Source organism: Drosophila elegans, unplaced genomic scaffold (assembly GCF_018152505.1).
Source record: "Drosophila elegans isolate 14027-0461.03 unplaced genomic scaffold, ASM1815250v1 contig_183, whole genome shotgun sequence".
NCBI classification, from domain to species: domain Eukaryota; kingdom Metazoa; phylum Arthropoda; class Insecta; order Diptera; family Drosophilidae; genus Drosophila; species Drosophila elegans.
The window spans coordinates 3,846,831-3,870,580 of record NW_024545550.1 but is presented as its reverse complement, the minus strand read 5'-3'; the positions used below and the strand labels follow the sequence as shown (position 1 = coordinate 3,870,580).

Genomic DNA, 23,750 nt, shown 5'->3' with positions numbered 1-23,750 from the left:
TTGATATACTTTTACATTTCAAATGTGTTTGCAATCTCTCTCCTTAAACTATACCCAGTGTTATACATAAAATGCGAATAAATGGTTATTACCCTTAAAACGAATTGTTATATTTGTGTGGTACATATATTGAACAAAGTAAAGTAAACCAGTTAACACTACACAATATAGCTTTATTGATCAAAAAATGCGAAATTTGCTTAAAACTTAGGAATGAATTGTACGCGTGAGGATGAGAGGTTACGATAGGGAATATAAATATGAGCTGCAGGATGAACCTATGTCTCATTGTCTTCGATTTTGGGTGCCAGGTAGTAGCGGATGTGACCCAGATCCTTGATCGCATACTCGACCACCAGCGGCACATCTGCGCACATCGACAGCTGCACCTGGGTGGACAGGGGCGTGGCCTTTGTGAAGGCGTTCAGGTAGCGACAGGCAAAGGTCAGCGTCACCGGCTCCTGCATCTCGATGATGACGGCCTCCTCCTCCTTGTCCACTGAGCCGGTTTGGGCCAGCTTGATGTTGGCAGTGCCCACATCGCCGCTGGCCGAGAACTTCACGCCCTCCTTGGTGCAGCAGATGACCACGGATTCGCTGAACTGCGCCAGATCGCGGCAGATGCGGGCGAACTCCATGGCCGGCATGCGGACCACGCACGAGAAGTCCGTCTCCGGGATGCCCAGGTGCTCCTGGTCCAGGTTCATCAGCTTCATCTCGTAGTCGGAGACCTTCTCCTGGTTGGCCGACTCGAACATGATGGTGACTGTGTCGGCGTTGTCCTGCGCCTTCATCGTCACGTTGTCCTCATTGTTGGCGCACTTGAGGATCTTGGCCATGCTGCCCAGATTCATGCCCATGGAGAGGTTGCGGTCGCAGCGGAACTTGTCGAATCCGTCGGATCGCAGGGTCAGCGAGACCAGCGACACATGGGAGTTGTCCATGGCCTGCAGCTGTGTGGATTAAAAAACATATTAGATGGGACTAAAGTTTAAGGCTATTATCGTATTGTACCTGAATGCCGGAGTCGCTGCAATCGAAGGTGGCCTCATTTAACAGATCCTTTATGGCGTCCAGGATCTTCTTCAGAATGGTGGCTTGACCCAGGCGTGCCTCGAACATGTTGAATTTGTTTTATTTTTTGCGGTAATATGATCGTAAGGAGCAAGAACTGGGCAGTGATCAACCTTTACTGATGATTGGTTATAATGAGCACTTAAAACCACGAATGTTGCCGCTGCAGTGAGTTTAAAATGAATGACGAACGTGGGCAATTTTCTACTTGGGATCGGATCAGGCGGGCTAAATGAGCGGGATAGTGATGTGAAAAGCCACGGGCGATATCCATTGCGCGCGCGGCAGCTATCGATAACAGCCGGTCCTGGGGCTGCCAACCTATTGGAATCTCAAAACAGATTTGGTCACACTCACGACAGAAATATAAATATATTTTTAAAATCTAAATTACACAAAATAATCAAGACACAATGCACTAACGGTAACGATGGTTTATAAACGTCCGAGGCGAGGACGCATTCTTCTTGTTCAAACGTTCTGCCTGTTTCATCATTCGCCGCAGTTCTTCAACTCCCAGACCTAAAATTAAATTTAATAAACATTAAATTAAATGACTAACTTTAAGTACTCACCTTGCACTGTATGTGTTTTTCGAGCACCGTTCGGATCCAATTGAGTGAAAAATTGCTCCAGGGCGGTATGCTTTTCAATGACGGCCACGCAGAGTGCCGGAATCATCGAGGATAGATTGAAATCCTTATACGATCTCCGGCGTAAAAGCTCCTTAACCAAAGGCAATTGACCAGAATAAGTCGCCAGGGTTAAAGCATTTTGTCCAAAATAATTGATGGCGTAAATATTTCCACCAAACTCCAAAAGCGTGTGAGCGCACTCAATGCGTCCCAAGTAGCAGGCCTTCAACAAGGCCGTGTTCCCATAGCTGTCCACTTCCTCGAGGCTGTACTGTTTGCCATCGCGAGCCTTGCTGCAGATTATTCGCAGAGAAACAATGTCATCCTGTCCCACAAAACTGAGAGCTTCAATAAAAAATATTGTTAATAACTTCTATGTTTATTTATTATTTTGTACTACCATTCATTTCTCCCATTCTGCATGGTCTTCATATAACGGCGCTTTTCGGAAACCAGGGATGCGATGCCATTCTTATAAGGGAATCTCAATAATTAGGGCACTCCATCAGGTATTGAATATTTGAATTCTCAAAACGCAAATGACTATTAAAAGTTTTAAAATTTGTTATATTATAGTTAAGACTGTCTGATTTTTCAAATAAAGAAAGAAACGCAACTCTGTAATTTGTCAACATTGAAAAAAAAAAAACATTGAGCAATATATAAATAGATTTAAAATGATATTCTAGCTTAATATATATTTTGACGATTTTAATATAATTCTGTTAAAATCGAACTATTTAAAAGTTCAGCAATATGTTTATTGATTTTGACGCGCCATCTTTACGCACAAACTTTACGTGTCAACTTTACGATTGAACTTTTTGCGTTCAAACGCGCTTTAACTTTCCGTTTAATTAAAATGCCATATTTTTTGTGTTGTTTTAGCTAACTATATATTTAACTGCAATCAAGTATGTCTGCACATAGCTCGACATAGCTTTTTGGAACAGGATAGTTAATACACTTACAAACGCATACAAATATCAATTGACAAGTACGAATGCAAAATACATTTAGGCGGGTCACAGACCCCATTTTGTGGGTTAGTAGATTTCTGTTACGATTATTGTCATTGTTTCGTAAAGGATTATTTGAGACTAACTAAGCACTACAAGTACAAATGCCGCTCGTGCAGTTGATCCTGATCGAAGGACCAAAGCTAGCACATGGGATGACAGCTACAAATTATATAGGACTAACCGACCAGTGCGAACTGGGGATATACATGTGTACACTTAAGTTTAATCTAATACGTCGTATATATAAACTAAAAGGTTGTGCGAATAATTTAGTCGGAGAGATTCTGCGGGTATCCTGCGCATCTTGACTTTCGGGTCTCCGGATGCTTATAGCCCCGGCTTGGTTTTGTCGTCGATGCTGCTGCCGCTCCCGGCGCTCGCCGTGCTGCCCGCATCCGATGGCACCGGACTGGACCGGCCCGATCCGCCCACGGGCGTGGGAATGGGACTGGCGGCCGGACTGGTGTCCAGGTCGCTCGTGCTGCAGATTTCCTGAAAAGTGAGATTGGAATTCAGCCTCTGGTCATATAACTTCATTGTCTTCCGACTTGAACTTAGACTACTTGGAACTGAACTGACCTCGTCCGCTTGTGTCGTGCTGGTCACCGCCTCAGTTTTGCACTCCTCGCTGGTCAGGTCCGCCTTCTCGGCCCAGGAGCGCAAGAACTCCACCACATGGGTGTGGCCGAAGTTCTCGGCCTCGTCCACGGGCAGGTTGCCCCAACGATCCTTGGGGTTGTGGGGCACATGGCACTGTTCCAGCAGGAACTTGACGCACTCCAGATGGCCCTCGGAGGCGGCCAGATGCAGGGCAGTACGGCCATCGTAGTCCGCCAGGGTGATGTCCATCCCGGACAGGCGATGGCGACGCAGGGCCGTGACATCTCCGCTGGCCGCTGAGAAGAGCAGATTGACGATCGAAAGACCCTTCGTCTCGTAGCGATGCTTCCGCGGATCCTTCTTGTTGGACAGATGCTTCAGGTTGTCGTAGCGATGGAAATTGAACATGGAGACCAGCTCCTCGCAGAACTGCAGGCCCCGCACCGTGTTGCCCAGATGGTCCAGAGGCGGCGACCAGGCAAAGATGCCCATCACATTGGGAATGACCAGCATCATGCCCCCACTCACACCGGACTTGGCCGGCAGTCCCACCTTGAAGGCGAACTGCCCGGAATAGTCGTAGGTGCCGCAGGAGTGCATGATCGAGAGCACATCCCGGATCACCTCCGGCCGGAACACCTTCTCCTCGGTGGTGGGACAGATGCCGCCATTGGCCAGACTGGCTGCGATCACGGACATGGCCTCGCAATTCGTCTCCATGGAGCAGCACTGGAAGTAGAAGTCCATCACCTCCTTCAGATTGGTGCGCTTGGGGAAGCACTTGTTCTCCCGCATATAGAATCCCAAAGCGTAGTTCCTATCGGCAGCCTCTCTTTCGGACAGGAATACGGCATTGTTGAAGCCGATGTACTCCCCGCCGGACAACCGCTTGAACCAGGACATGGTGTAGTCGAAGATCTCGGCGGAGGTCATGTCCGGCTTCACCAGAGCGTTCATCAGGGAACAGGTCAGAATGGCACCTGCATTGATCATCGGATTGTGCGGTTTCTCTGTGGGGGGAAAAACAAATTATAATATTAAAACTTTATGAAAACATTTCCATTCGTATTAATTAATAATCAAAAAAGAATAGATAAATATCTAAATTTTAAGTAACATAATATCTTCATAGGCTTCTTTATTTAGTTAGTCAGTGAAATTAGAGTGTTTGAGTAGTAAAGTTGGTACTAAATAAGCTTGTACAAATAGTGATGGGTAATTTAGCATTCAAATGATTTTTCTAAAGCGTTAGAATAATAATATATATAAAAATAACTATTTTTTAGCATTTGGAAAACTGTAGCACATATTCTTTTGAAACTTTCTATATCATATCATAGTGCAGATCTTTTCAAATAATTTTCAATGTAAAGTTGATTCAGATCCACACTATCTGTTCAGTTTGCATTGGAAAGTCTAATGCAGTTAATTTTTGACTTATATGACCCTTATATTCGATCCCACACTTACTGTTCTGATCCAGGACGAGCTCATTGAAGTTCCTGCCACTGGGCTCCTGGCCCACGTACGAGTGCACCACCTTGGGACCCAGCTTCTCCAGCGCAATGGCGTAGGTGAGTGGCTTGCTGCAACTCTGGAGGGTGAACGGAACCTCCACGTCGCCCATGGAAAAGCGCTGGCCATCGATGGTGCAGATGCTGAGACCCCAGGAATCGGGGTTGTACCTGGCCAGCTGCGGGATATAGTCGGCCAACTTGCCCAAAGTGTTGGTCTTGCAGCGGTGGTAAATATCCTCGATGTCCTTGACGAAACTGGTAAAGTCGGGGATCACGAACTGCTGCCGAAAAGCCTTGGCAATCAGCACAATATTGGGGGCCACCACACTGACAAGGACATGATTGTTATTATAGTGATTGAATGGAAATTTGTGCAGTCTACACTCACGCCTTGAAGGTCTCGCGATTGAGATGCTGCGTCTCGGCCGAAGAGCCCGTCTCGTAGTTATTTAATTTATGCACTTTCTTCAAATTATCCATTAGCTCTCGCACTCTCGGATCGCTCCGGCGAATGCCAGTGGTCTTCAGCCCGGCCAGGAATTTACCCATCGAGATGAGTCCTGTCTCCTCACTGGCAAACATGTCGAACAGAACGTCCTCCGCATTGCGTTGCTCCTGCTCCCGATGGCTGTGAATGGAAATGAAAATGAGTTAATAAAGGGGAAATTAGCGAAATAGTTTCGAAGCCACAGAAAAGCAATTGGGTTTAGGGCACCTGCTAATTGAGCGCCGATCCCCTACTGAATTTTAGCATGCGTGTGTGGAAAAGCAAGACCAAATAAAATTCACAAAAAACATAGCACTAGTACTACGGAGGGAGGGTATAGAGTGGTAGGGGAATTTTAGAGGCGTTTGTCTTTGGCCAACTGGCGTTGAACTTCAAGTGCTAATTGGCTCACAGACATCTAATGCAGCGCGGCCATTGAAACTGCAAAGATCCAGTTGAGCTTTTCTAAATATAGATATTCCTCCATGGCTGGCTTGAGTTCTTGATTTGATTAATTCGGATTTTTTTTTTTTTTTGTTTTGAACTATAAATTTGGGAAATCATTTTGCGCAGAGTTCAATTAACTACAATTTAGTTGAGTTGGGATTGATTAAGAGATCGTTTCGTTAATGGTTCATGGATGGCATGGCAACTGGTTCAAATTCTACAGGATACACAAACAGTTCAATCGATTACTCACGGCCGCATCGAATAGTGGCGTCGCTGATTGCTAAAAGAGTGATAGACAGGATGATCAGACGGCAATTGTTAGTTACGATTTCCATATGTCGGCCACAAAGAGCGTGTAATGAGCGTCAATCAACGCAATTTTCGATTTATAGTTATTGTAGGGGTGTGTCGTATAGATAAAGGGGTGTGATGATGTATATTTGTGCACAGTCTATTTTTACGACCCACTAGATATAGTATACTACATATATTGTCCCTGCCCTTGACTGTCTGCTCTGGTTGCGTTTTCCGGCACTATTTTTACCTGATTATCGCGGAAATAGTACGCACTATGGTGCCGCGACGATTCTGCAGCGAGATGCCCTCGATGATCTCCTCGATGATGGCCGCCGTCTCCGTGGTCTCCTGCTCCTTGCCCCGCCTGTAGTTCTCCTCTCGCTCCTTGGTCTCACCGTCCTCGCTTTGTCGCTTCAGCGCATCCATTTCATTTGTCTCCACCACCATGGCGTATACGTGATTTTTGATTTTTGATTTGTATCTGTATTTTATGGGACTTAGAGCTTGCTTTGCGTTGACTTTAACGCTAAGCTGCTGCGAGTTCAATGGGAACGGCAGTATGCGCGCCAGCGTTTTATACATCAGCGGAAAGTGTGACTTTTGCTGCTGCTCCCAGCGAGCGGAGCACTTAGAGATAGCCATTCGGATAGAGAGAGTGTAGGGCGGCGAGCAGGGCACCAGGAGAGTCGGGCCGAAATGTGCTAATTTCTAAATCATGTTATTGCCAATAAAATAAATTAATTAACTCCTTTTGCTCTCTATTCAAACCACGGCTGGTACACAGAAACGCACACGAGCATATACAACTGTAGATATGGCTGGATTTATGGCATTATAATGGCACTGGCACATTGTCTGGCCCCCCCATAATGGTACATATTCACATGGGCACTACCAAATTGAAAACCGATAAGAAGGAAAACGTCACGCGGCGACGGAACCCCTTTTCTTTCACTGGTCTGATAATGAGGTGGGCACGTCTCCGGCTGACTCACAATTACCTGATATACTTCGTTATCACCTTGATGAACGTCTCCTTCTGGCTCTTGGTGCAAAGTCCGGCCACCATTTCGGCTATAATGCCGGCATCTATAAGATCAGCATCGTCCTGAATGCGTTCCTTGCCCTCTTCGGTGCCGGATAGGGGTTCCTTGACCGGAACTTCGGCCTTCTCCTCCTCCACCTGGGCGGCATTACGCTTGACCAGTTCAATGAGCTCCTCCCCCGTCATGGACTTCAGATCGTCCACGATCTTCTGCCTGATGCTGTCCTTGAACTGGGCCGCCTCCTCGGCGGTGTATCCGTCCAGCGGAAGTGGTGCCCTCTCTGTGGCATATTGCAGCAGATTCCAACTACGATCGCCCATCATTTCGATAGATAGTATATGGTAAATGGTATATGTGGTATATGTCCTCCTTTTTCACTGTGCAAACTTGCGGCTCGTCACCGCCGAAATGAGCCCAGTCGCCGAATGGCCAATGGTTTTATAGTTCGCCAACATCATACATCAATGCCTTACATACATGCATATATATATATAGTTCAGCAGACCCAAAATTGAGTGAGCGAATTCGATTTTTATCTTCATTTAATAAACGTATGTTAATTTATTTTTATGCGCTAGCGATTGCCGGCAATTAGCGCGTGCTTCGGACCAGATACCTCCCTTTTGGAGCACCCAACCCCAATGCCATTCTCCCGACATATTTGAAACAAAGGGAAGAACACAAAATATTTACCCCCAAAGTGCCATCAAAATATTTTCGCAATTCCTTTGGACTTTGGCAGAGATTGTTAATTGTGTATGTCAACGGTTTCGGCTGTTGCTTACAAAACAATATTTTTCAAGCTAAGAATAGTATTGTAAACTGCATGGGGTCTAAAAATGGATCATTGGGATATGTAAGGTAGCCTATTAGCAGCGAAATTGTTGATCCAAATTATTCTAGCCACGTGGACAATAGTGGGGGAAAAGCAACCACAGACAGATGTAAATAAGTGCACAAATATTTTGTAATTCTAACAGTTAGTTAATGAATGCAATTAAGCAAGTGCTCTGGATTGAATTGTTGTGAGGTGATACTGATGATGTGAAAGGCAGTGTTGGGGTGCATCTAGATACTTGTACCTAGGTACCATTTTTTGATACCTTATACCTTACCTAGGTAAAAAAAATGTGAGACCACCTTTTACCTTACCTAGGTAAAGATTTTGAATTATCTTTGAAATTTGATATGTTAGGTATTAAGGTACTGATAATTTATACTTATTTTTGTTTTCAACTTTGTTTGATACCAATTAAATTAAATTTTGTATAACTTTCGCCCATATGCTTATGAAAATATTATAATTTCAATGCAACTTGAGAGGATGTTTTTTTTACATGTTTATACAATCTGATTTAATTGCCAGATCGTATAAACAATATCACAATTCATCTGCAACTTCTTAAAAAACAAATTGATCTCAACATGATTAAATTAAACAAAAAATTATTACATTTTTATTAGCCTTTCTTGTACCTTTTACCTCAACAAGATAATTGATAATTGTGTAATTCCTAGGTACTTATTTTCTCAAATACCTTGTACCTTTAGTTTATGTTTTCTTTATTATATACTCACAGTTTGGCATTATCCTCTTTGGTCTTGGGAGTGGAACTGGGATCGTAGAAGGACAACTTCCGATTGGCGAATACCAAATTCAGTAGCGGTGGAGCGCGCAGTTTCTTCTGAAACGTACAATGGAATGGTTGTATATTACAGCTGTAGTTCAGGTCAAGAATTCCCGGCAAGAGTCACGTATTCCCAGTTATTGTTATGTTAAGAACCAACATTACTGCACGTACTAGCATATTTTAGTGGTATATCCAATGTATACCGCAACTGGATCAATGTGGAAATAATGGACAAACGCCATTAACGAGCACCTTTTATAGAGGAAAAGAGGTTGGTCTTTCCAAACTTTTATGGAACCCCCAAAACTCTGCAACACTACTAAAGCTTACAATAATGATGGTAAGTATCATACTGCTTGGTTCTTATTTTTAACATTTCACTCATATCAGCATATACTGGCATATTTATAATTTTGAATTTGTATGATGTTTATGTTTTATTCTTAGCCTACTATCTTTTTTCATAGCAATTCTATTTGCGTTAATGGAAAAAACGGTAATCAATCATTAAGGCAACCGAATACTTCCTGACCTGCCTTTGGTCAGAAGTACGATTGGATTGGATTACCTAACCGCATGACATCAGCGAAACAGAAGTCGCCGAATTTTCCTTAATTTCCTTTTCTTCGTAAATGGTGGAAATACACTCTCTCGACTTGATATTAAATTAATAAAAAAAATTCCACAAGAATTGCTATTCTTTTGATAACATTATTGACTTTGCAATTTTTATGGAAATAAAGTGTTAAAGTTATTTGTTCGTGCCTTTATCCCTACTATAAATCAGACTCTCATTCTGAGAATAGGTAAATCTTTGCCTTCAAAATCTGTTTTCATTGTTAAGCTGTTTTCGCACTTGCTGCTTATTTGCATATTATTAAATACATATTTAAGCAAAAGAAAGTCATGTGAGGGCGAATATTTCGGACAGCAATAACAACAACAAGATCAGGTGCGGCAAAAAATAAAAAGAATATAATATTGGCCAAACAAGTTTCCGTTCAAGGGGCCTGTCGCCATTCTCGTGGGACTTTGACACCTTTAAAATTCGAAATGTTGACGCACAATTCGCACGGAAGTGCAGAGATAATTATTATCGAAGAGAAACTAAATTGGGAACGAGAGAACTATCACATTCTCTCATCACAAAACTATTTGTACGTAATTTTCTAAAATTTAAACCCGATTATGTCAATGCATTACGAAATGGGTTTGTAATATACAATTATTTTCTAACATTCGTTTTTATTTTTTACAAACAATACTTTGTTAATTAAAAACGTTACCTTTTAATTGTCGACTTGGCAGGAACTTTATCGTAAATCAAAGGTTTTTCTAAATATAATTTATTGTTGCAACTGATAGCTCCCAAATATTAATAGTTTCATAAATATTAACATTTTAAAGTAAATTGGTAGACGCAATCAACAATTAATTTGCAAAGGGAACAGCTTTTGAAGCTGGGTGCTTTGAATGATAAGCTATCTTTATCGCCTTATATTTATTAATATCGCAAGAATTTTTTGAGAAAACCCTTATTATTATTTGTATAGCCTATCCACGTTTCTAAACTGGTTACTCAATACATTCATCGGAACCGAGCGGATGTACCTTTAAGTTTTATTAAAATATGTGCAAAATTCTTGAAAAGAGCAAGAGAGTATCCAATATTTTTGTTTAAACATTGGGAGAACTATTTCTCTTTATTTCTTACTCTTCCCTGGTTACCATGTGGGAAGTGAAGGGGCTTGGTTTTTGTGTTGTGGCAGCTAAAATATTAATACGTACGCGGGTATGCTAAATATTCATGAATGTGTGCTCTTTCATTTCTCCCATGGCAACGAAAAAACCGCAAAACAATTTCGACTAGTGATGGACTTCTGCCAACTTTTAGCTAGCGCAACTCAAAACCATAATTGTTCCCCTGGAAATACCATCTTCGGATTTATATAGTACGTACAAAGTATATATGTATTAATTTGCATTTGTGTTGCCATGCTCACGTTTACACTATTTATTTTCGGGTGACAGTTTCGCGTGACTTTGACACTCCAAAGAGTCTGTGAATCACATACACGTTAAAAAATGAGCTGACTTTTTCCTATGAAAATATATCCTAAGTTTGGCTTTGTAAATTAACATATAAACAAGCAAAATAGGTATTCTAAGCATGTTATTTTGTTGTATTATATATATTTAAAAATTGCCAATGTTGTATTAAAACTAGTTAATATCATATTATGTGTTTCAATATTAAGCAATTCAGGATAATCTTAAACACTGACGTCTTCTTCTTATTAAGTTAAAGTTTTCTATCAAAAAAAGATCAAGTTTATACTTTACTTAAGGGAATTTTTTTGTTTTTTTTGAGCACACAAAATAAGTTTTCTAGTAAATCACTATGAAGATTAAAAATAAAATTTATTTTTAGGCTATCAAAATTACATAAATTATCTTTTTATGTTGATAAGATTTTAAATCCAATAAGATAAGATTACAATTTTTTCAAAGGAAAGGCGTTGTATATATTAACATTGAAATGGTAAAATGAAACTCTTTTTTTATTGTTTTTTCTATGTGCAAATGTTCATATTTATTTATGGTCCACGATTGGCGCTGGTATTTTACGAGCGAAAAGATTAAATTAAGGCAGATTTTGTATAACCATTACCATTACCATTCCCATTCCCAATCTCACAATCAGTGTTTCAATGTCTCGGTCAGCGTCTCACCATCGTCTGGTTTTTAAAAATTTTTATGTACTTGTTGTTGAGAACCAGTACAATTGGGGAGTTTCAAATGTCACATGTGGCTTTTGGGGATTAGGGATGCGTGTGTGTGTCATTTGATTTGCACCTGATTAGCACCTACCCCCGAAAATTTGGCACATAATTTCACAATTAATTTGGCCAGTAGTCTAGTCGTTGCAAACCCAGATGCGATAAGATAAACTTTTTTTTTATCATTTTTTAGGGAAAGACAGGACAGTGGGTGTGTTATCTGGATATTGCGTCAGTCACGCTGCGCTAAAGCTTTTATCTAATTAAACTAAGTCCCGGAGTCTTCATTAAGAAAATATAGCGTTGTCGGGCTGAATGAAAGTCATATGCCCTTACGTGCCCGAAATCACTTCCAGGCCAGAGTCCATGCCTTGGATTTGTTTAAATTTCAAAATCTATTTTTGGATTTCTGCAAACTGTTTGTTTTTTCCGCCAGCATTTGCGCATCGGTGGGTATTATGCGTTCACTTTTCGTGTGATATCACATGAAAAATCAATAGCCTGGTGAAATTATGGCCCAAAAAAATGTACATAGTCAGCTGTTTTGTCGCTCAACCCTCATTTGAAAACCACAATATCCCCCTGGCGGCACTTACCTCGGTGGATATTTTCTGCTGCAGCTGTTTGCCCGTGTGTCCGAACTTGGCGCGCTTCAACAGATCCGTCTCCTGGTCCAACTGTTCCGCCGGCTCTGCGGCGGATGCCTTGGCGCGATGATGGACCGCCAGAAGTCGAAGGTTGCGACCGGCTAGCGTGGGAACACCTTTAAGCATTATCACAATCACTGATTTGTCTAAGTGGTGATGCCCTAATGACGACGATGTCTCGCTGATTCACGGATTATCGGTTTAACGGATGCCTAACAGTGGGTAAACCTTAATGCTCGTACTTGATGGCTTGTCTTGCGGTCTCTAATTTCACGTTGCGTATCCGCCCCGTTGTCTGCTCATGCGTTCTCTTCTACCAATCGCTGGGTACTAAACATCGGCCGAAACCAGAAGGCCCATAATCAGCTCAACGCTGTCGCAGAATCGGAGGCAGCGGCAGAGGCAGCGACGTTTACTTCTTCGACTGGTGAGCAAGCATAAATCTCTCTCTCTCTTTCTGGGGGAGAGTTTCGAGGCGAGGGAGACGGACGCTTGCACTCTTCCAGCGGTGGTGGACTCTCCCCCAAAAGAGAGCGCGATGACGTTGCTGGGGGCTCGTCTTAGCTTGTGACGTCACTGGCGGCAGTGTGCGAAACACTTTTCTACACTAAAAATAAATATTACGAAATCTTTGATAATTTCTAAGTTTTTTTGAAATGTCACTCTTTTGTTTTTGTATTTTAATAAAAATTTTAAATTAATTTAAAACTTTTAAATTAAAATATTACTATTGGTTGTTTAAGCGATTTTATTACCTGGTGAAGTGGTGAAATTAAAAATTCCACGTTTTTTTTGCAATTTCTTTAAAGAAATTATTTGTACTTTCCTTCTAGACACTTTTATGTTTGTACTATAGCAATAACTAATACAGTAGATTAATTAAACACACCTAAAAATAAAATGCTAATATAAAGCTAGATAATTACCTTTGTAATTCTTGAGACTGCAATATTTACCATATTATGTTGAATTTAACTTTCTGCTGAAATTATAATACCCTATGCTAAAATATAAATCAGAAAAAGCCAGCAAGACATTATTACGAGTGTACAAACTTTATTCAATAATTCACCGGCCACTTTAACAATCAAGAGGGTAAACAACTCAGTCGCAATGGGGCATCACATTGAAGAGGGCCGACATCAGCTGAAGGTAGTCCTCTTCCACCAACTGAACCTGCGACAACTCACAATAGCCGTGCTCTGAGGGCGGGGGGAAGAACTGCAGGTCGATGGCGGCCAATTCCTCCTCCAAGAAGGCCTCGCCCGCCTGCTGAATGGGATACAAACGCTTGCGGCTGTCTCTGGAATCCAGGGTCGACGAAATGGCAGCTCCTTGCATCACCGGAATGGGACTCAGATCGCTGGTCATGTCAAAGTTATGCGGCTGTGGAGTACGTTGCTGTTGCTGTTGCTGCAGATGCAGCCTGCGAACCACGTTAACCCGCAACTCATTAGTGTTTGTGTTGGTGCGACGCACAATGTCCGAGCTGCGTGTTAAACTGGACGAACTCCTGGCCGGGTCCTGGAACTTTAACTTGTAGTGGCCGTGCTTGCGTCGCAGCCACGGACTCCGGTTCTCCTTGTAATCCAATATCACCTTGCGGCGCACAAACTCATTGAACAACACCAGCTCGTTGCTGATGTCCCGGCGCACGATCTGCTTCCAGCGCGTTTCCAGATCCGGCGAGCGAATGATGTAGATGGCCTGCGAGGCCACCAGCATGAGCAGGTGCTCCAGGGCCAGCAGACACAGCTGTCCGTCCATATTGGAGAGCAGCTCGCTGGCTGGACAGCTGACGGACGAAACCGAGACGGTCGACAGGGATTTGGAGAAGGTGCGGTTCATCTGGTTGCCCACGCAGATATCTGTATCATCGTAGTCCCCGGATTGCTCCACGTTGGGCAGTGTATTTAGGGGCACCTCACTGAAGCCATGGTTTTGCTTAGGATTAAAATAGATGATTTATGAACAGTCCTCAATCTGATGACCAAACTACATACCATATTTAAAGCCTTCACGTATATGTTAACCAAGTTGAGTATAATTCCGAATGTTAGTGTAAGATTCTCTTCGTTTAATTTAGGGGCCCCAAACTTTACATCTAGCAATGCTGAGTATTTGGAGGGCTCATACACACTGCAGCAGAGTAGTTCCATCAAATCAGGACTGAATCTCAGCAAGGATTTCACACAGTAAATAATTATATCTGTGAGGCTTTAAAAAATATAATACAGAATTTAATTTAAAATCTATAAGTAGATGATTAAAAGAGGACACTTACTCATTGCAGGCGGCGATGAGTTCGTCATCAATGGTTATAGCCTCGGTGCTGCGCAGGATCTCCAGCTGCGAGCGACGACCGGCCAGGAGGCATTTCAAGTTTCTTTGCTGATGGAACAAGGATGAACTGTGGCACAATAACCCCTGGACTGCACGCTGTTGTGAAATAAATAATTGATATTAAAATTATAATCATTCAATCTATTGATATTGAACCCACCATTATGTTGACGAGCGACAGATCGTTATCCTGCTTCCACTCCTTGTGGTGCTCCGTGAGGCTGGCCACCAGGCCAACAGCTGCCTTTATTAGCTGCATGGCAGCTGGTTCCAGAGATTGCTTGCTCAGCAGCAGGGCATCCTCAAGGTAGACGGCATGAATGCCAACGAACTGGAAGGCCTCCTGCAGGAAGCACTTCTTGTGCTTCTCGTAGATGATGGTGACGAATTCGATGCCCCTGGCGTAAACAGGCCACCACTGCTCCACAGTCCAGCGCTCGGAATCCGCCGGCGATGGCTTAGCGTACTCATACTTCGACTGCAGAAGTTCCCGGGGCGGCAACAGATTCAGCCACAAGTACTCGCCCACATCGCAGTGCAGAAACTCCACAGAGCAGTGGCCCTTGGCGAACACGATGAGCACGTCGAGCAGCTGGACACTGAGCACTTGTTTGCTGAACAAGGGCAACGTTTTGGAGACGCAGCGCACAAGCCGCTGGAACAGCCGAACCGAAACGAATGGCAAATCCCAGTTTCCGGGGCCATCGTTGTGGAAGATGGTGGCCACAGCCTTGAGCAGATTGAGGCACAGGATCAGCGAGTTGGTCGAGGCCTTGCCGTCTGAAATGTCTGAACTATTCAGACATTGCGATTTCTCCAGGCTCACCGAGTTCTCCATATGCTGCAGCTCACTGCAGATAATGCTCACGACGGAGTTGAGAAAACGCAGGGTGATCGAAGAGTCCCGAATTAGTAAGTCGGTGTAGAGATGTGTGCACTTGGTCACTATGGCCAGACAGGCCTCTTTGGCCCTCACATGCTGATCCTCATAGCAGGAGCAGATGCGACCCATCAGCTGCAGCAGCAGTTCCATTAGTTCTTGCTCCTCCTCCGCGCTGTTTGTGTAAGAGTGTTTGAACTGGAGCAGCAGGAACACATACAGTTCAGCCAGCATGATAAATGGACGCATGTCCTCCAGATAGTGAGAGCGATCGACCAACACTTTAAGACACTTCTGGGCCATCAGCTTGAACTGAGACTCGGGTATGGTCATGAACTTGGGCTGCTTCTTCAGCAGAATAACGATCAGATCCTTGAAAGCCTGCAGGCAACAGATCCAGTCGGGCAGCTCATCTGAGGAACTTAAATCATTTGTAGCAGGAACCTTGGGCATGTTGAAGACGTAGTTAAGCCAGGGCCCAAAGTGCTTGGGCTCAAATAACTTGGTCATCACATCCAGAAGAGCTGCATTGCTGCCATTGCCCGTGTAAACCTCAATGGATATGATGTTCAGGAGCTGCGTGTAGATTCTAACATTCGGCTGAAGCTCGGAGAAGAGCGGTGCGCAGAGTTTTTCCCAAAACTGTTTGTCCTTCAGCAGTTCGTCCACAAGCATCTGAAGATTGTGCTTCCAGAGCGAGTGGAAGATGTTCATGATCTTGCCGGGCAGCGCCTGTTGGATGGTCAGAGGCTCCACTTGGAGGGCATCAAGAAACTCCCGCATGTAAGTGACGATGCTCTCGCCGATATTGGGCACACATTCCTTGCCAAAGAAGGAGCGGGAACGTTTGTCTTGGGCGTAGTTCACCTTGAAGAAGGCCTCGGTTACGCCCGGTTGCTTGGCAATGCAGGCGTCCACCAGCTCCAGGATGGCCAGCTTGATGGAATCGCTCTCCAACTCATCGGGCAACTTCTGCATGAAGGTCAATCGGATTTGATCCGCCTCCATGTCCAAACAGGCCAATAGAGACATGTTGAACTCGAGTGCGATTCTCTTGAGCAGGCGACAAGAGAGGATCGGCAGCCACCTATCAAATATGTTGCTCATGTAGCTGCAGACTGTGGGAATGATGCGCAGAGTGTCTCGTTGTTTGGGTTGAGTGTATATTAATGCCTCCAGAGGAGAGAGGGTTTCACTGTTCCCATACACTTTGTCCTTTAGCCTGAGCAGCTGCATCAGAATGCGCATGGAAAGACGCACCAGCATCATCAAGCCATGTGGCTGTTGTTGCATCCAATTGGTCTCCAACTCCATGGTGTACTGTACGTAAGCATTGCCCACGCCCACAAATCTGAATGAAAAGCATAAATTAGCAATGAGTTAATGATCAAATAAAAACTCTAACCTTAGAAGGATCAGTCCATTATCCAGATTGAGCAGCGAATAAACGCAGACCTTCAGCAAAAGTTCACGCTGCTCGCACTGGGAACCAGTGCTGGTGTTAAATAAATCCAGAATGTCGCAGATGAAGCTCAGAACCTCGAAGTATATCTTGTTCCTCTCCAACTGTGAGCGGAAGTGCCAGGTGTGCAAGTGCGGAAAAACATCCCTCAGCAGGAAAATCAATCCCGGAATCTCTACCTGAATGTGACGATGCTTTTTTAACTTGGTGTACGTGCGCAGGAAACCGAGGTAGGAAAGCAGGAATTCGTAGCGCTCGTTCTTTTTCTCCACATTATCAATGACAGAGCCGAGGAAGCGGGACTCGTAGCCCACTCCACTGGCGTTGGCATACATCTTGAAATCGTACTGGGCTCCCTGACTGACGGTGGGCAGGATGTGTAGATTGCTGATTCGTGAAAATATCTCTTCGTCAACCAGTGGCAGCAGGGCAGTGCAAACATTAAGACAACTGGACAGAAGGCCAACAGGTGGACACTGAACGCTCTTGAACTTGTGCAGCAGATCGACGCACATCTCTGTGGGATGCACCATCTCGGCACTGATGCCTGAAATCGATTGACTGAGTTGGATGGCGCTCTCCAGGAATCTCAAGCCAGCTTCTACGTGACGGATGCGTTCGCTGGACTCAAAGTCACCATGCAAGTGGCCCGTTTCTCGTATGAGACAGTTAATCTCGTGATGCAGTGCGTCGAAGAAGTTCACCTGGGTGCGAAAATGCATGTAGCACCCAGAGGGATGTTGAATTGCTGTGCAACTGGTGCCTGCGGGTATGGTATAGTCAATCCGCGGAAAGGGACGCACACTGGCCAAAAGCTCGAATTCATCCGTGTCCACCTCTTTGAGTTTGTGCTGACTCTCATCGTATAGGAGGGCCAGTATGGGCAATGCTTCCAGCTGACTTTTGATCTAGATGGTTTAAGAAATTTAAGCTGGTTAATTAAACAATGGAAATATATTTTTGGCTTACATAGTTTCCTTGTCCACCTTTAGTCAGTGATTTTGCCAGCTTGGACAGATGAGTGAATTCCAGAGGAAAGTTCTCCAGCAGTGTTTTATAAAGGGAGCGCGGACCATCATCTGAGTAGATAGAGAATCGTTTTGTTTAATACAATGTACATACTTATGAATATAATGCCAGACTAACCTTCCCGACTGCAGAAATCTTTGGCTAAGTGAGGCCAGGATACCAGTTCGCAGAGCAGCTCGTAAATACCCTCATAACGGGCACAACTGCCATCGCCATCAAACAGGTTGCACATGTATGCCAACTGGTTGTATATGGTCTTGCGCACAATCCGCGAGAGCATCGAGTCATCGGCGTACATGGCATGCCTGGCCACTAGGTGCAGTTGGACAAAGCACTTCAGATCCACGGCCCGCTTGCCCAGCTGCCGGCACCGGAGCAAACTAGAGGCGTCGTCGGCATCGTTGGTGCCTCGCAGGCGAAGAAGCATCCACACCAGCAGAAGCGGCCCGTGCTCCGGCCGATGGTACATGCTGGCAATGTCTACTTGCAGGTCCTCAATCAGTTTTTCAATCAAATTGGAGTTTTCCTGCGGCTTCTCAAAGTCCAGGCACTTCAGAATGAGCACCAGCTCCGAGTAGGTGAGGCTGCGGATCAGCTCCTGGTGGTAGGCTTGGCTGTCGTCCAGGTAATTCTGTATCTTTCCGAACGAGTGCTGTTTACAGGCGGCGAATATCCTCTTTATTTGCTCCAAACCCATGGGCAGGTGCTCCGCGAGCAGGAGAAGGATTTGCAGCACCTCGTTGGTCTCGCGGGCGTTCCTCTCCGACCAGGCAATCAATCGCTCCGTGGAGTGGAAGCACTCGCCCGCCATCAGCTTCCTAGGTGGCAGTTCGCTGATCAGGTTCTCCAACTGCTGCAGGTATGAATCCCTCAGGCGGGTTAGGGTTATCTTCTCCACCACGGCGCGATACTCCTGGTGGTAGGGATGATTCGGCACCCGGTGGAACACAATCAGGTTCTTGACGATCTTCAGCACAATCATGCGCTCCAGGGAGTAGTAGTGCCGGATGTCTTCGTGCAGCTTGGCCATGTTCGTTTCGGTGGAGATCAGTTGGGTCAGGAGGCTGGCCGAGCCGCGGTACTCCTGTGTGAGGTAGTAGCACAAGATCTCCCAGCACTGGGCGGATTCCAGATCCAGCAGATCCTGCAGTCGCTCGGTGAAGGGCAGCAGCTTCTCCTGTTTCTTCTCCTTGAGCAGCGTGCCCAGCTGGACGTTGGAGGCGCTCTTGGGCTTAAACTGGAGCACGCCGGCCTGCAGTTCGGTGGCCACGTTCATCAGCTCCTCGCGCACCGTTTCCTGGGGCGTCTCATAGTGGATTCCGGAGACCATCTGCCAGAGGCGCTTCCAGTCGGTGCTGTAGGGAGCAATTGAGGGGGATTACATGCTGTCCTCCATTAATTTTGGACTCCAGATACTTACATCACGCATTTCTCCACCGCGGGCATTGTCTTGGCTTTCTCTTAGCAGCTACAATTTACAATTATTTAATAACAAATACAATCTTGTTCCACGCGCAAATTTGCGCCGCCTGAGCTGCCACCTGGTGCAAGAAATGCCGGGACAACGAGCTGGCAGCCCTGGCTATATATCGATTAAACGATAGTTTAATTTTTAAAATGTCCGTTAGAATTTTAAGTTTCTGGTACGTTTAAAAATTTTTTTTTCTTTTACAAATGAAATGCTAGAAAGTGTATCAATATAACAATCAAATAAGTTCAAATAATATGAAATAGCCCTTACATAAAAACAAAAGAAACATTAAAGCAAAAGATTTCAATAATGGTTTTGGGAATCGTGATATAATTAATAGAGTTCGAACCCAAAATAAAGATATTTTAATAATAAGTATATTATTAAGTTCATACATATATACATTTATATATTTATGCAACTGGTTCGATAGTAGGCCTCGTATTAAATTATATGTTAGAGCTTTTTAAAAAGTTATTAGTAAGTAGCGGAATTTCAAAGGCTGTGGACTTGTTATACAAAAAATGACTTTTACAACAAATTGATTTATTGTAAAGCAAGGAAAAATTCAAAAACTTGGTAGTTTTAAATCATCATTATTAGGTGAGCAAATAAATAGAGTTAACCCTTATAATATTTCAATTTTAAATAAGTCAAATTAATTTGAATTTAGGAAATGTGAATAAATAATTTAAAGATTTAAATTTAACCCAGGCATTAAGGCCTTGGGATTTAAAGACGTTCGTCAGTGTCATTTCATTATGTCATTTCATCGTTAGTATTAGTATTACCTGACATGTGTGATTTGTAGTGGGACCCTAACAGTAGTGAGCCTTCCAGTGTAGCCGGACTAGAACTATTTAGGTTAGCCCTTCCAAGCGACCAGCCATTCCAGTGAGGCTGTGGCTGTGGCTGCGGCTAACAGACCTGCGAAGTCAGAGTGCAAAGTGCGCAGATGCTGCACTCCCCCAACCACTGCATTCCCCGAACCACCCACTTCCCCCCTTTCTAGAGCCCCCATTCCACTGGCACTAATACCACTACTGCTTGGCTAGCCACAGCTTCCCTTTCCAGATCTAAGAGCGAGCGAGAGAGAGCGAGAGGAGCGGAGCGGAGAGAGCGCGTAGAGAGTAGGCGCACACGAAGGAAGTTCTCGACGCCTGGAAGCTGCAGCCCGAAAATTGTCCTGTTAGTACGGGAAAACTATTGACAGGCGAAAGGTCTAAAGTTCACACATAGGCTGGCAGAAAAAGCAGATTAATAGCTGAAATCTGACGGCCCGAATGGCTCAAGTTCAACTGAATGGAGGCAATGCTGCCCAGAGCAACGGAAATAATGTCGAGGATAATGAACGTAAGTTTGCCACTCGGTATATTTAGAATTAAAATCGGAAATTGAGCGTTTGTCAGAAAGGTGCACACATTAGTAGTGGTGTCTGCACAGACTTAGACGAGGGATATAGTGTGTGTCCGTGTGTCAGGATGTAAGTTTGTATGTATGTATCATAAGTGATGTATGTCAGCGGCAGCTAGCATCTTCCACATAGCTAGGATGCTTTTTGGCCTGGCGTTGGGTGGTAACTTGCAAGAGAGACAGCAGGATAAGCGAGAGAGCTGGGAGAGGACACGAGATGCTGCGAGAACGACAGGGTTGCCACCGAAGCGCAAAAGCAACAAGTTTTTGAATTTAATTGCTATTTCTAAGGACTAGAACTTAGAACCAAAAAATATAGTGGACAAATGTGTATTCATTTTATAAATTAAAGGTTAAAAAGAATGTAGCCACTGATATGAAGAAGTTACTTATAACAAATTCAAAAGACATTTAAAATGTTTTAAATCTAATTGTAAAATTTTGTTTTTAAGAAAACAAATCCCAATCAAACCAGTTAAAAGAACGATCTACTTATTTATCATAACTTTAGCCTATCAAATAAGTGACGATGACTTGGATGACCTGGATGATGATTGCTTGCTGGAGGAGGCAGAGACCTCGGGGGGCGCCAATAGCCTGGGGCGTGGTCCCTACGAGCGGGCTTGGACCACGGAGGCCACCAGAGCATTGATCCACATTCGTGGTCCCATGGAGGGAAGCTTCACCGAGGGCAGGTTCGTGGGTGAACAGGCCCAAAAGTATTGCAAATGATTAAAACCAACATTTCCCATTTTAGGCAAAAACGCACCGCTCTCTGGCTGCACTGCACTCGGCAATTACAACGTTTGGGCTTTCGCTACTCCGCCGCCAAGGTCCAAAAGAAGTGGCACAACATCCTGATCACCTACAACAAGAATCTGAACAAGAAATACGTATCCGGCTATGTCCACTGGGAGTTCTTCGAGGAGATGTTCAAGTATTTGCAGGGAAAGAAGGCCGATTTTGATATGCAGCTGCCACAGCAAACCACAACAGTGGCACAAGCCCCCACTCCTACTAATGGTCAAATCCAGGCACAGGGACTTTCCCAGCCACCCATACAACTGCAACCCACTCCGGTTACCATAAAACCGGGAACACCGCAAATGCAGCAGCAAATTCCATCCCAGAGTAATGCGGCTAAGGAGGGTCAACCGTATATCACGCCCGTGGATCAGGTCCTGCTGCAGGCTCAGATGAATCTGGACAGCAAGTCCAACGACGAGTTCGACGAGGATAGCAACAGCATGTCGGAGGTGCGCCAACCCAAGATGGAGTACGATGGCGATCAAGTGGCGGAGGCGGAACGCACCAGCGATAGTAGCCAGCATCTGGAGGCCAATGGCAAGCTCTACGATCTGGCACGACCCATGGGCTCGGCTCCCGGTATCCCCGATGACATCTGGTGGAAGGACTACTTCGAGCGCAAACTGGAGGTGGAGCGGGAGAAGATGGAACTGCAGCGGAGTTTGCAGCGCGAACAGGTGCAGATCCAGAAGATGTCCCTCGTGCAGCAGGAACGGATCGAGCGGATGAAGATCGATGCCATCAACAGCCTGACGGCCACGCTGCAGAAACTGGTGGAGGCCAAGTGCCGCAGGGCCTAAGATATAAAATCTGTTCCTTGTCGCCAATCCCTTCCAGAAACACTCGATAACTTTAGGCTTCTATTTATGTGTATCTAGTTGTGTGTGTAAATACAATTTCGGCCAACTAAGAGTGGATGGTTTACGTCTGCCAGTCAATCTCGAAAATGCTGGCCAGGGAGCTCTGCTTCGAGTGTGGCTTCTCCAGGCCATAGCTGAGGCTCCAGATATCCGTGGAGAAGACCAGAGCCTCTCCAGCATTCAGGCGCATTCTCAAGCTGGGACACAATCCCTTGTCGCAGGGATTCTTGGGATGAAGAATCACTTCGAAGTGTCCACTAAGCTGCTGGACAAGAACCAAACCACGCACATAGATCTCCGTCTGCTCTCGCTTCTGCTGATGGACTGCCAGTAACCAGCTGGAATAATACGGCGCCAGGTGGAGAGGATAGTAGTAGGGACGTTCCAGGAACAATCGAGAGGCCTTTACCGCCTTCTTCTGGCAGTTTCTTAGCTGAAGGTGCCAACTATTTGATGACTGTCCCTGCCAGGAGTGGATCTTGTCCAGAGCAGCCTCTAGGTTGAACAGTTGCCTCAGCAGGAGATTGCTGGACACATCACAGGGTTCACTGGACAACCACTGCGGCGACTTCTTCTCTATAAGCTCCAGAAGATTAACGATATCCATTTCCAAGCCAGCATCGGTTACAATAACAGGTAGTCCACGTTCCAGGTACTCAGATTCCAACGTGGAGTAGCTCACATTCGATGCAGTGGCTATGCCCTCTGTTTGGAAATAAGTTAAATGGTAAAGGGGTAGTCTTCTCCAGACCATACTCACCCAGTGTTTCACAAAGAGCACAGTTTTGCCACAGGGTCTCGTACCTTCCCAGTGGAGTTGGCTGCTCCTGGACACTCTGACCACGTGGAATCAAGCACTTGGCATTGTAGTAGTGTGTCCAATCCCAGAGCGGAAGGATCTGGATGAGCAGCAAACGGCCCACGGCACTCGACCACCAAGCAAAGGTGTCGCTACACAACCACAGCAAGTAAATCACCACCAGGGGCAGCAGGATGAGACACCATTTCTTGACTCTAGCCAGGCGTATGCGCCAAATCAAAGGTTGACAAATGGCCAGCATTTCCTTTCCGGTAAATTCCTGCCTTCGACAATCCTCGAAGAATGCTCTCAGCTCCTCCTCCATGTTCTGTACGCTTTCCCAGGCAGAACTTAAATGAATCCTTCTTCAGCTGGGAAACTCAAAGGTTTTCTGGTTCCACGCACATGCGCGCGATAAGCAATTTCCTCCGAGGAAAACCTAATTTTCTAACTCATTGCGCGCCCAGATGTGCATCTTGGCGATAAGTGGCACAAAGGAT

At 44.8% G+C, this 23,750-nt stretch overlaps 6 protein-coding genes across 16 annotated transcripts; 1 reads left to right on the top strand and 5 right to left on the bottom strand.

Moving 5' to 3' along the window:
* Positions 1–152: 152 nt before the first annotated feature.
* On the bottom strand, positions 153–1,315 carry LOC108144981 (proliferating cell nuclear antigen). The gene is made up of 2 exons (XM_017270134.2): positions 1,015–1,315; positions 153–953 (listed from the first exon to the last, which is right to left on the bottom strand). Exons 1-2 carry the CDS (start codon positions 1,120–1,122, stop codon positions 279–281), a joined length of 783 nt encoding a protein of 260 aa, XP_017125623.1. The 5' UTR covers positions 1,123–1,315; the 3' UTR covers positions 153–278.
* A 106-nt stretch (positions 1,316–1,421) lies between these two features.
* Positions 1,422–2,184, bottom strand: LOC108144960 (DNA replication inhibitor plutonium). The gene is made up of 3 exons (XM_017270106.1): positions 2,110–2,184; positions 1,650–2,054; positions 1,422–1,596 (listed from the first exon to the last, which is right to left on the bottom strand). The coding sequence occupies exons 1-3, from the start codon at positions 2,123–2,125 to the stop codon at positions 1,493–1,495; spliced, it is 525 nt and encodes a 174-aa protein (XP_017125595.1). The 5' UTR covers positions 2,126–2,184; the 3' UTR covers positions 1,422–1,492.
* Positions 2,185–2,587: 403 nt separating this feature from the next.
* On the bottom strand, positions 2,588–12,523 carry LOC108145024 (glutaminase liver isoform, mitochondrial). Of its 10 annotated transcripts, XM_017270202.2 has the most exons (7): positions 12,136–12,522; positions 8,707–8,813; positions 6,036–6,065; positions 5,237–5,476; positions 4,802–5,175; positions 3,311–4,341; positions 2,588–3,223 (listed from the first exon to the last, which is right to left on the bottom strand). In XM_017270202.2, exons 1-7 carry the CDS (start codon positions 12,310–12,312, stop codon positions 3,059–3,061), a joined length of 2,124 nt encoding a protein of 707 aa, XP_017125691.1. In that variant the 5' UTR covers positions 12,313–12,522; the 3' UTR covers positions 2,588–3,058. The 10 variants fall into 10 exon arrangements, with proteins under 10 accessions (XP_017125691.1, XP_017125693.1, XP_017125688.1 ...); XM_017270204.2 differs by lacking the exon at positions 6,036–6,065 and having other exon boundaries at positions 12,136–12,521; XM_017270199.2 differs by lacking the exons at positions 8,707–8,813; positions 12,136–12,522 and adding an exon at positions 7,084–7,676.
* Positions 12,524–13,225: 702 nt separating this feature from the next.
* LOC108145026 (nucleoporin Nup188) lies at positions 13,226–19,458 on the bottom strand. The gene is made up of 8 exons (XM_017270208.2): positions 19,321–19,458; positions 18,018–19,255; positions 17,841–17,950; positions 16,815–17,779; positions 14,690–16,760; positions 14,471–14,625; positions 14,190–14,403; positions 13,226–14,130 (listed from the first exon to the last, which is right to left on the bottom strand). Exons 1-8 carry the CDS (start codon positions 19,344–19,346, stop codon positions 13,291–13,293), a joined length of 5,619 nt encoding a protein of 1,872 aa, XP_017125697.1. The 5' UTR covers positions 19,347–19,458; the 3' UTR covers positions 13,226–13,290.
* Positions 19,459–19,877: 419 nt separating this feature from the next.
* LOC108145027 lies at positions 19,878–22,501 on the top strand. Of its 2 annotated transcripts, XM_017270209.2 has the most exons (4): positions 19,878–19,974; positions 20,427–20,724; positions 21,296–21,479; positions 21,542–22,501. In XM_017270209.2, the coding sequence occupies exons 2-4, from the start codon at positions 20,655–20,657 to the stop codon at positions 22,389–22,391; spliced, it is 1,104 nt and encodes a 367-aa protein (XP_017125698.1). In that variant the 5' UTR covers positions 19,878–19,974; positions 20,427–20,654; the 3' UTR covers positions 22,392–22,501. The 2 variants fall into 2 exon arrangements, with proteins under 2 accessions (XP_017125698.1, XP_041563419.1); XM_041707485.1 differs by lacking the exon at positions 19,878–19,974 and having other exon boundaries at positions 20,192–20,724.
* LOC108145028 lies at positions 22,433–23,687 on the bottom strand. The gene is made up of 2 exons (XM_017270211.2): positions 23,212–23,687; positions 22,433–23,156 (listed from the first exon to the last, which is right to left on the bottom strand). The coding sequence occupies exons 1-2, from the start codon at positions 23,573–23,575 to the stop codon at positions 22,513–22,515; spliced, it is 1,008 nt and encodes a 335-aa protein (XP_017125700.1). The 5' UTR covers positions 23,576–23,687; the 3' UTR covers positions 22,433–22,512.
* Positions 23,688–23,750: the final 63 nt, after the last annotated feature.